General features: G+C 43.4%; 1 protein-coding gene and 1 pseudogene across 1 annotated transcript in view; one reads left to right on the top strand and one right to left on the bottom strand.

Annotated features, from left to right (window-relative positions):
• The window catches only part of MRVI1 (murine retrovirus integration site 1 homolog), a 100,110-nt gene that overhangs the window by 49,936 nt on the left and 38,028 nt on the right, over positions 1–12,146 (top strand). Inside the window, exons 7-10 of the mRNA XM_006905683.1 lie at positions 666–729; positions 936–980; positions 2,171–2,773; positions 4,950–5,028. Coding sequence (XP_006905745.1) covers positions 666–729; positions 936–980; positions 2,171–2,773; positions 4,950–5,028 — 791 coding nt within the window. The remainder of the gene's footprint in view (positions 1–665; positions 730–935; positions 981–2,170; positions 2,774–4,949; positions 5,029–12,146) is intronic.
• Positions 5,797–5,909, bottom strand: LOC112469555 (annotated as a pseudogene).

Here is a 12,146-nt window from a genome sequence, read left to right as displayed (position 1 = left end):
AGCCTCTCCTATGGCCTGATCAGGAGGCTTCCTATCCTCAGGCTTCCCAGTCAGGCCCCCTTCCCAGGAGTGCTCCCAACTGGGCCTGGCTGGGCTGCCTCAGAGGAGGAGGATGTACTTTATCTTGAGGTTTTGAGCTAGTGTGGGGAGACAGGCCTAACCCAGGATGAGGCAGGCTGGGTAAGGATGGGGGCAAGGTTGTGAGAAGGGGCCTCTGGCTGGCAGTCTCTGCCTAGAGAAGACTCAGAGCGTATTTGGAAAGGCCTCTATTCGGGCCACTCTTTGCTTTGTGATTTCTTTGCTTTCATTAGGCTTTGTTCAGGGCCACACCCTCAGATCAGCAGAGGAAGGGGCAGGGTGCCAGGGAGAGCAGCCTGCTTGTCAGCACTGTGGGGCAAGCTCAGGTTCAGGCCAAGCAGCCTGGATTCAAATCTCAGAGCTGACACTTCTTGGCTGTGTAACCTTGATCTCCCTCTGCCTCAATTTCTTCATGTGGTTTCTGGGCTCACCACAAAAACTAGTATGTGACAGGTATTCAACGAATGGTGGTATTACTGGCTCCCAGGCCTGAGGGAATGAAGGGAGGACATTCTGGGGAGATAGATGTATTTCTGCAAAAGGGACAGCTGAGAGTCTGGGTGCCGGACATCACTCACCAGTGTATGGACCATTCCAGGTTTGGATGCATGCAGTGGCCCACAGTCCCCTCTACCTGGAGCACCACCACAGGTAACGGGGACCTCATTTGAGATTTCTATGACAACTGGTCTCTCCTCTTACCCTTTAACCCAAGAGGCCCTCCCTGACCCACTAAAATGAGGGTGCTAGGTGGGGGAGGCATCTATACCACTTCTAGGGGCTTCCTTGAGGATATTTCAAGAGGAGATATGGTCTCTTCACACTGCTGACTGATACATGTTTACTTTTTCCAGCAGAAGGAGGATGAGGCCAAAGTCTCTTCACCTTATCTTGGCGAGCCTGTGAGTTTGACCTTTGCGCAAATTTGGATGACTTGGTCATGGGAGACATAGTGTCCTAGAAGCCTAAGCTGGCCCTGTGTAGCCTGCAAGTGTGTGTGCCTAAGTGGAGGGTTGAGGTTGGGGAAGCTAGAAAGTTCCTCTGTCCTGTTGGGACTGGAAGTCTGGAGGGGGTGAGGAGGCAGGATTCAATGGAGGTGACCGCCATGGTGGTCTAACCTATAGCCCTGCTCCCACAGTTACGCTGCTGGCCAGACACCAGGGAGACCACTGCGCCCAGCAACAGCCAGGCAAGACTGCTACTCTAGTGAAAATTGTAGGAAATTTCCAGCCCCTGGTTGGGATTCTTCCTAGGAGCAGCCAGAGAAACCTCGTCTTTGTAGATGACCAACAGAAGAACGCCACACCTGCTCAGAGCAAAGTGCTCAAGAGGGTGTTGAGGGCAGCATAGAATACGATCTCATCTAGAACTAGGTTGGGGTTGGTTAGAGCCTTCTGGAAAAGTCTCAGCACCCACACAAGGTAGCCACACAAATACCCAGATACAGACCCACAGGCTTCTTACAAAGCAGATTTCCCTTGGGAAATGAAAGAAGAGTGAACTTCTGAGCATTAAGATATCACCTTTGCGAGAATCACCTCATCCAATGATTCTTAACCTCTTTTGGGTCATGAACCTCTCTGAGAAATTATTAAATGCTGTAGATTTTCTTCCCAGAAAAATACATACAACAAACAAATACACTCATACATATATATTTGCATGTAATTTCAGAGGGTTCACAAACCTGATGAGAAATCTAAGTCCCTAAAAGTTAAGGGCCTTGCCAGGCAGAGCCAGTAATAGAATCTGGGACAATTGAGTCAAGGCCAAAGCCTGTCCTCTATTCTGCTCTCTTCCATAGCTCCTATCCCTTGGGAAATTCTTGGCAGGTTTTGAATGGCAATTCCCTTGTCCTGATTTTTACAAACCTCAGGCTTGTCTGTGGGTTTATTTTACTAGCTCAGATTTTACTGAGAAGCCCTCCCCTTCCACCTGGCTCACACCCCTACACACACACACACGCACGCACACGCACGCACGTGGCCCTTAAGAGGGCCTGTGGGGGTTAGATACCCAACAGCAGAAGTGGTCCCACCTGTCTCCTCCCTGACCTGCCTCTGGGGTCCCAGCTCTATCTTGTCTCTTTCAGAATATCCCCAAAGGGCTAGCTGACCGGAAGCAGAATGACCAGAGGAAAGTGTCTCAAGGCAGGCTAACTCCTCGTTCTCCTACAGTTGAAAAATCCAAAGAGATTGCAATAGAACAAAAAGAAAACTTTGATCCCCTCCAGTGCCCTGAGGCCACACCCAAAGGCCCAGCTTCTGGCACAGGCAGTGGTGGGAAAATGGCCCTGAACAGCCCCCAGCCTGGCCCTGCTGAGAGTGGGCTTGCCCAGCCACTACTGAAGACAGCCAGGGAGGGCAACCCTCTGCCCAGAAGTCCAGCCCAGGGCTCCGGAGGGGTGGCTCCCCTGGCCCCCCAGGGAAAAAGCACAGCTGTAGAGCCAACGGGGTCCAAGGTTGGCTCCAAAGCTGAGCTTCGGCCACCCCTGCTGCGAGGGGTCTCCTGGGACAGCGGCCCTGAAGAACCTGGCCCCCTGCTACAGAAAGTGCTTGCCAAGCTGCCACTGGCAGAAGAAGAGAAGCGTTTTGCAGGCAAAGCCAGCAGCAAGCTGGCAAAGGCTCCTGGACTCAAAGACTTTCAGATACAAGTGCAGCCTGTGCGGATGCAGAAACTGACGAAACTCCGTGAGGTGGGTTCCTGGGGCCAGCTGGGTCGGGTACGCACTCCAGGTCTGCCCTGGACAAAAGACCTTTGGGCTGAGCTGGGCCCTAGGGCAGGGCAGCTCTGGCCTGGACTTGGGCCTTGTGGGGTCCTAAACTTCCCCACCCTAATAAATCTAGCCCACTGTACAGCATCTTCTTCATGAACACCAGTTTTAGGTGTTTTTACCCCATTTACTAGGGCAAGGTCAGTCTGGGATATAGTTGCCACACAACGCCACATTTCAGGGGAATTTGGTGTACAAAGGGGCACCTAGGCCCTCAGTCCTGGACTGTGTTTTGTCCCCTCTAGCTGGAGCTGGTGGCTCATAAACAGGAAGCCCTTGATGGAGTGCCTTGTCATACAAGCTAGACAAAGAGATAGCTTTTTTCTTTGTCATGACCGCAAACTTTTCTTCCTGATACCTGTTAACAAAGGTTCTCAAATCCATCCTCGAGTATAATAATGGCCATGAGGGGCTGTTCCCTTTGTGGTAAATCTCTCCCAATGTTCATGATGTCCCTCAGCTTTCAGTGGCTATCAGCGGTCTCTCATGGGGCTGTCACCGTATGCAGCAGGTGATTGGGATTGTCCACAGATGGAGGGGAGAGAGACCATGATGTGAGGGACAGAAGAGGTTAACAGGACAAAAGAGTCCTTATTTAGTCCCCTCTTCCCCAGAGGGCCAACCCAGGCCACAGGCCAAAGCAACCAGGACTCCACAGGGTAGGCCCTGGTGACCCTATAGCTGGAGCTGGACAAGACTCTCCTGGCCCCTCTACAGAGGGCCATGGGACAGGGAAGAAACACAAGCACCTGGTAGCAGTCAAGCATAAGTGAAATAGTGTCTGTACTGGCAGGGACACACTCCAGTGCTGGCCACTGTTCTATTCAGAAGACTTCCATTATGCTTGGGAGCTGGGGGCTGGTTGCTGATGTTAACATTTTACACAGAAAACCCCACCCAGTCAAGAGGAACTCACTGACTAGTGGATCAACACTGGCCTGGAGGTGCTGTCCATGGTGGGCCACAGTCTCAGATCTCTGGGGAAGTTGGCACCAAGTGGGCTAGACAGCCAGATATTTGACTTTGTGAACCTTTGGCCATGACCAAGCCCAGGCAACAGGCCACCCCTACCACCACCTCTGCAAGCTTCTCTCTGCAGCAAAGAGAGCCACACAGAACCTGAGGGTCCCATCCCACTAACTTCTGCCCTGGCAGCTAAGCACCCACATCTCAATCCAGTGTTCTGAGAGGTGATTGGCTGTAGGCCTCTGGCTTGCTAAGGAAACACATAAAAGGCCCTGTCCTGTGACTTCCATTTGGGCCATGAGCGCCTTCTGCAGCAACCATTCAATTGGCCTCTGCCACACAAGAAACTGAAAATCCTTTTATAGTATCAGTCACAGGGGTGAGGAGCTGGATCAGGCATTTTGGGTTGGGGGTGCTGGTTTGGTGCTGATGGACAGGGAGCAGGTATGAGCCTACCAGGGCCACATACTGTGGTCAGTTATCCCATCTCTTCAGGGCTCCAACTGCTGCTCCACCTGCTGAGGGTCCAGGCTGGACAGTGGTTGCCGGACCTGCCGCTTTAAGGTAGCAATTCTCAGGCCTCATTTGTCTGGAGAGTTTAATAACTCAAGAGGTGCCATAATAGGCCACTGAGGAAGTGAGTGGGGACAGGCCGCAACTCCTAGAAGTAGACGCTCACTGCCCAGAACAATAGGGCAGGAAGCTCCAGCAGCTCAGAGCACAGCCGTAAACCTACCAAAGATAGTTTCCAGTGGAAGATCTATATACACCCAGGGGACCCTCCAAACCCCAGAGCCCTGGGTCCCCTTTCTGTGTGTCCTCCAGACTTCAGCCACAGCGTGACTAGCAGCTCATTCACAGAGACCCACAGGTATTTTTTAAAGGCAGACAGTTATTACCCAAGGAATATGGTGCCAATGATGGGGTTTCAGGCACCTTTGTGGGTTGGGAGAAGAGCTGTCTTCCTGGTGACCTTCAGATGTCACTTGTCATGACTGTCCATCCACCTTTGAGGCTGCACCTAGTGTCTCCCTCATGAGGCTGAGTAGTCACAGAGCCATAGACGGAACTGAGAGAGGAGTCCGACCTGATGTCCTCATCTGAAATGTTGTCTTTCGCTTTTTCTAAAAAGGAGCACATCTTGATGAGAAATCAGAACTTAGTGGGGCTCAAACTTCCAGACCTTAGTGAAGCAGCTGAGCAGGAAAAAGGTAGGTGGGGTTGGGGCAGATACTCTTCTCAGCCCAGGGCTGGATTCATTTTTGCCAGATGGAAGAAGGTAAAAGTAAACACTAGACTTCCTGTCAGAGCCCTTGTCTGTCCCAGTGGCAAGTGCGGTCCATACACAGGGCAGGTCCCCAGTAAATATTTGCAGATGAATAAATTAATCAGATCGTGTTTCCTGCCCACTCAGAGAACCTCTAAACTTGTCTCCTTCCAACCAGCCCTCCTTCCAGACCCTGCCAACCCTCCCGGGGCCTTGTTAGCACCTCGTGGGTCTGGAAGGGTGACCCAGGCCTGAACTTTTGATGCTTCCTTTTCCTTTTCCTCTCACACCCAGGAAGTCACCCAAATAGAATAGTTCCTCTTTTGAAGACATTAGAGTCATCTCTTGCTTTCCAATCTGCTGTCACTACAAAGTCCAAACCCCAGCCCTTTCCTCCCAATGACTGTAAGTCCCCACCCAGCCAACTTGTCAGACTCATCTTCTGAAAAATGAGACTTTGGGCCTCTCCCCTCCCCTATCACCTCCCCATCCCTGACTCACCTCTCCCGATATCTCATCTCACACTAGCCATGGTCATTCTCAGCATAGAAGCCTTCAAGGATTGTCATATGGATGTGTCCAGGGTGCCACGAACCATGTTGGAAGTCCCTGGTCTGAAATATAGTAACTAACACTTACCTATTCAACATTAACAAGAAGATTCCCAGAAGTAAAATTTCCAACAATTTTTTAAGTACTAATTTTATTTTTTACTTTTATGAAACGCTTCACGAATTTGCACGTCATCCTTATGCAGGGGCCATGCTAATCGTCTCTGTATTGATCCAATTTTTTTTTTTTTTTTTTACTATATGTGCTGCCAAAGTGAGCACTAAATACTACATTTAAAAAAATTAACTATATTTAGAGGAAATCTTTGGAAAAATTATTATGTACTGCTCTACTTTTAATTTTTAATTTATTAAAGCAGAATAAAAAAAACTAGGAAGATATATCTTAAAATTTTGTCCACAACCCCATAAATTCTGAAAAAGCAACCATTTCTATTTTTTCCACCATTTACCCATATTTATCATTTTTTTCACAATTAATTTGATGATTTATGTAACTTCCTGTTTCTACTTTGTAAAAGTTACTTCACAGCCAATCCATATATTTTGACTCATTCTCATTTTATCATTTTATCATTTTATCATTTAGTGAGTGCACATTCTACTTTTGTATTGATGTGTCTATTGTTGGATATTTCGGATGTTTATAACTTTTTTAACTATGATGAACAACCCTACCATAAACAGCTTTGTACTTGCAGTTTCTTTCTTTCTTCCTTTAATTTACTCCCTTGGGATAAATTCTTAGGCTTGAGAGTCACTGAGTCAAAGTGCAAAAACATTTGTATTTTAACAAATTGCCTCCAAACTATAAAGCTCCCTGCAGCCTGAGTGAGGAGTCTTCATCCTGAGAACTACCAGCACTGGACTTTGCTTTTGCTCTTTGTTGGCCAGAATACAGTGAGAACCAGATAATAATAATGATTATAATGTATTATTAGTAGCATTAGTGTGAAATGCTACTTCATTATTACTTCAATTAATTTGCCAGCAAGCAAGCTTCAACTAAAAATTTTAAAATATTTATTGCCTTTTTTTCCCTTAATGGATGGTTCACTGCTTATCTCTTTACTTGTGTCCATTTGGGTTTGGGGTTTTTTGTTGGTTTGTTTGTTTTTCTTGGTAATGTACATAAACTCTATAAATATTAACCCTTTGTTGGCTGTATTTTTCTCATATTTTTTCATTCTATCTTTTTTTTTTGCTTTTTAACAAGTTTTGTGTTATTTTAGAGAAATCGTAAAGTTTCATGTAATCTTTTTTGCCTATCTTTTCCTTTGAGAAGTCTTCCATTACTTAAATCATTATAAACATATTACCTCTCTTTAATTGAGATAGCAAATCTACTTTCTATTAGTTTGTCTGTAGTTTAATCTATTCATATTTATTTTGCTGAAATTTATTTTAAGATATAGGTATCTGAAGATTTAAGATCCCATTACCTCAGTTATATTTTAATTGTATTTATATTTCCTGTAATATTGTGGCTTAGATAATTACACACTACTTTTTAAAATATATTTCAAAGACTAGTACTGGGCCTTTGAGTCTGCTTTATTCTGATCAGAACTTCACCATTTAAATTGCTGCTTCCCTCTATATTCTGGTGTGCAGTGGGGTTACTTCTTCATTGCTCTTCTTTTTCAGAATATTCGTTATATTATAGATGCAAAGATTCAGTGTAAATTAATGGAAAAACAACTGGTCAAGAAGTCCGGAGATTTGAGTTTATGTCCCAATCTAGACATTAATTAATGGGGTCTTTAAATATGTTCCTCAACCTCTGTGGGTCTCCTCTCCCTCCTGGACTAGATGACCTCAGAAGGCTCTTAGCTCTCGTCTAACCTAAGAGTCAAGGATTCCAGGTCCTTTCCAGTTTGCTTCTAATCTACCTATTTCTCTAAGTGAAATTTATACCATTTTATACATGTTAATTGTGACTGCTCTAAAACTACTCATTGGATTCAGAATGGTCCTAGTTTGTTTGTTGTAGCTTATAGATTTTTAAATTATTTAATTTGCAAACAGTTCACATTCAGGCACATGGTTTGTCCCTGTATTAATTTAGGTATTCTTCTAAAAGATTTAAGATATAGGTCTTCCATCCTCTTCTTGGGGCACATCCTATGTGATTTATATTTTTGCTTATTTATGAAGACTCTTTTTTTATTAGATAAGAAGACTCTTTTCTAGCTGATAAATAGTGGCATAGATGAATTGGTATTATACATGTTCCTAGTATAGTAGTAGTATTAACAAATGGTAGAGTGATTTCTATAGTGATTAACTAGCATAATTACTGTAACTAGAATGACTACTCTGTGCCAAGTACTATGCTAAGCATTTAATAATATTTCACATAATGCTCACAAGAACTATGGGAGGTAGATTTTATTATACCCATTTTACAAGTGAGGAAGTGGAGGCTCAGAGATATTAAGTTCACATGGTTATTAATTGCTGAAGCCAGGATTGAAACAAAGATGTGTGTAAATCCAAAGACTCTTGACCGCTTTGTAGAATGCCTTTCTTTTTCAAATTCACAATACAACTATATGTTATTTTTATTTTATCAATTTCACTATTTGTCTTAGTTGTGTGCTTGTGTGTCTCTGTATGTATATTTCTCTTGTGTATCTGTATATGTTTTATTACTTTGCAACATTCTCTAATATGATAATGGTGACAAGGAGAACTTGTCTTGTTTCTATGTTTAATTGAGTTGTTTTGGCATTTCTCTTTCAAGAATCATATTGTGTCTGATGATTAAATAAATGCACTATTTTAATTTTTAATTATTTTTATTATTTTATATTTATATTTTATATTATTATAAAATAGGAAAAGAGATAATATGTAATAAAAGATAAAATATATAAAGTAAAATATATTAATATTTTGTTTTATATATTTCTTATATTTTATGTTTTTATTTATTTATTTTAAGGAAATATTCCTCTATTCCAAGTTTCAAGATTTGTGTTGAATTTTATCAAATTGCTTTGGATACCTATTGAAATAATAATTTATATCACTTAATATATTAAATAATAATTTTCCATATATAGAAATAAACCCTTGTGGTTCTGGAACAAGAAGAGTTATTACCTAGATGAACAGAGATTAATTAGAGAAACACTCAAACATTTCATTTCATACTGTGATAGATTTAATAAGGGAGAAGGATCTGGAGGTTCTGGAAAAGTCTTCCCTAGAAAGGTGACATTTGAGCAGATATCTAAAGACTGAATGTGAGAAAGAGGAAGAACATTCCAGGTAGAGGGAACAGTATGTGCTGAGCCTAAGAAGAAGGAAGAATAAATTGCTGAAGATCCCAAGATTCTGGAAAGGTGAGCAGGGTTAACCACACAGGGCCTTATAGGTCCAACTAAGGATTCCAGTGCTCATCCTAAGAGCAGAATGAAACCTCTGAAGATGCTGAACTGAATTTGCATTTCGGAGATTCCTCTGGCTGCTTATAGACAGTGTATTGAGTTAAGTAAGGGGGTCAGGAATGCAGACAGAGGGACAAGATAGAAGGCTGTTGAGATAGCCAGGGAATTGATAAGGACAACCTGTCCCTCTCCTTGGTGGCGAGGCCTGAGCCTTTTTCTTCTCTGTATCCCCAGGAATTGGCCCACAGTCAGCCTCACACTTTTATCTTGAAAGGACCTCCAAATGATCAAGCTGCAAACATCCTATAAGTGGCCCCTGTGAAAAGCACTGGTGAATTGTCGAAGAGATCACATGTAGCAGGGAAAAGAGCTTCCCAGTCTTCAGAAACTGAAGGAGAGTCAAAGTTCTAAAGACTCTAGAATGTTCTGATAAGGATCTTCCCCATCTCCCAAAGGAAGAGCCAACAATCATAAGAGACTCAAGTTTCCCCTATGAGATCATATGCACAGTTGTACTTAGTGCCTGTTAAAGGGTCAGCCTCTTCAGATCCCAAGTAGGGTTTTCAAAGCCTTTTGTCCTGGATACAGAGGGAGTGACGTTCTTTAATGAAGCTTCCAGAATGTAGGAAAAGGAGTCACAACTCTGCAGATATCAGTCAAACACATGTTGTTGCCCACTGCATCTGTAGCACAGTCCCATACACTGCGGAGCACATGGTACAACGTGCCACTTAGCTGGCAAGATAGAGTTCCACAACCCTGATGATAGAAGTTAAAATATAGGCCAGGTTCCTGCTAGAATAAAGACCAGTATCATATAAAAACATTGTATCAGCTCAATGAAGTAGGTACTATTATCATCCCTATTTTATAGATGAGAAAACTGAGGCATCTAGAGAATAAGAAACTTGCCCAAGGCTCTGCAGGTGGCAGGTGGTAAAGCTAGAGCTCTTAACCACTGAGATCCTAGAAATGAGAGAAAACAGAAAGGAAGGTGCATTTATTGCACACCTACCATGGCTAATTTTCTTTTTTTTAATTTAGTATTTATAGGAGTCAAATTTATTTATCTGGTAATTTTACTGCTAAGATCTACCTTGTTCCCTGTTCGTATTGGATAGTGAGGTATTGCTGTAGGCAACAACATGGAGGAAGCAGCAGCCAGCTCAACTGTGGTGACTAAGTCAGAACAGGTTTCCAGGAGGAGTTGCTTTGAGACAAGGCTGAGGAAACAGCAAGAGCAAAGGCATGCAGACATCTTCTAGTGCTTGGCATGTTCCGGGAGCAGAAGAAATTCATTTGAATCAAGTATGGGCCATGGGTCCCAGAGAGATGGGCAGAATGAATAGAGTGTGGGTGGGAATCAAGAAGACGGAAGGCTTTGAGGAGCAATTAGTGAGTTTGAACTTCATTCAGGGCCTCTTGGAAAGACACAGAAAGCTTGCAGGTAAGGAAGTATCAGGATCGGAATTGAGTTTGAGAATAATTCTGGACAGATTATGAAAGCTGGCCTGAAAGAGGAGAGACCGGAGGCAGGGAGACCAGGTAAGAGGGCATGGAACAGTCTGGTGAGAGGTGATGAGAGTAGACTGAGATGGACAGGTAGGAATGTGGGGAGGACAGGTGTAAGAGCTAAGTGGAGGTCAGTTTGGCAGGACTTGGGAAGGGGATAGGGTGGAGGGGGAGACTGGGAAGCCTGCCAGGTGTCTGCCTGTATGGCAGAGGAGGTGACGGTGCCATTAATCAGGAGCGAGACCACAGGTGCTCACTTGAGAATGAAGATAGTGACTTTGGATTTGAGGAGCAGCTCTGATGCCACAATCTGACAGATCTGGGTTTTCATACTGGCTCTACACAAGCTACCTGGGACCCTGGGGAATCTGCTTAGCTGCGCCTCAGTTTCCTAGTTGATGGTTACCCCAGAAAATGAGCTTAGCAATATTTGTTTTGCAGGGCTGTTGTAAGGAATGGATGATAAAGTGCATCTAATGTATAGCTGATGTTCAATAAATGGTGGCTGTTGAAATGGCTTTAATTATCCTGATCCAGGTGGCAATGTCTAGGAAGTGCATGGGTTTCTGAACCTGGATGTTGAGAGAAGTGTGGGCTGAGAGAAGGACATGCACTGAATGGGCAGGCCTTCCAGACACCCCGGTCTGGGCTCAGAGTTCTCTGTCTCAGGCAAGGAAAGAGCCTCCGTGAGAATACTGATCTGAAGAAAGTTCATCCCTAATCATCAGCTTTGCCCTTTTGGGGGTCATCTTGGGGCTCACAGCACCTTTAACCAAGCTCCCCAAAAGTTACTTTTCCAAGTCCTGGGGATTGCCAGAAACAAATGCTTTCATTGGAATGAACTCGTACAGGCAGATGTTTTTGAAATAATTTCACTGCTTTTGTTCATTATTTAAAAATTCAACCAATAGTTGAAAATACAGAGAAGAAAGTAAGAATAGCTTACACTAAATGTCCCCTTCTCCACAAATATAAGAGGAGGGAGGAAGGAAAGAGAGAGATTATACTAGATTACTAGATACACTTTTTGAAATAAAATGTATTAAAATTTAATCGAGCTTCAATTAAAGTGAAATGAAACTGTAGGACTTGCTGAATTTAGGTAATTGCTTCCTCCAGAAAAAAAAGAGGTTAGTTTTATATATTCTGAAACGTATTAAAGGTTTGTAGTCATGGAGGTACTTTGCTTACATTACATATTCCAAATTTGGATTATTGACTTCCTGTAGGAAAAGATGAAAATGGCAGCATTCTTCCCACTTTTCCATCTCCACATATACAAATGATAAATTATTCTTTTTATATTGTTAAGTTTATAACATTTATGATTCACTTTGTAACCACAATTTCCCTATGTGTTTAGCCTGAAACTTAATATGTAAAAGGATTTAATGCTCACCACCAGTCCCTTTACCATGGCTGCTCATTCCCAACTTGATAATTTTGATTAATGTCTTATTTAGCTGAGTTTCATTATTCAACAGTTTTCCTAGAAGGGCTCAGAGGTGCTGTGTTTCCTGAATTGTAGCATGTTTGAAAATGTTGTCTTTATTCTTGAAGGACAGCTTGGATGGTTATAAATT

This window comes from Pteropus alecto, unplaced genomic scaffold (assembly GCF_000325575.1).
Source record: "Pteropus alecto unplaced genomic scaffold, ASM32557v1 scaffold461, whole genome shotgun sequence".
Classification (NCBI taxonomy): Eukaryota; Metazoa; Chordata; class Mammalia; order Chiroptera; family Pteropodidae; genus Pteropus; species Pteropus alecto.
Note: the sequence above shows the minus strand (reverse complement) of the source record. Positions and strands in the feature narration are given on the sequence as shown.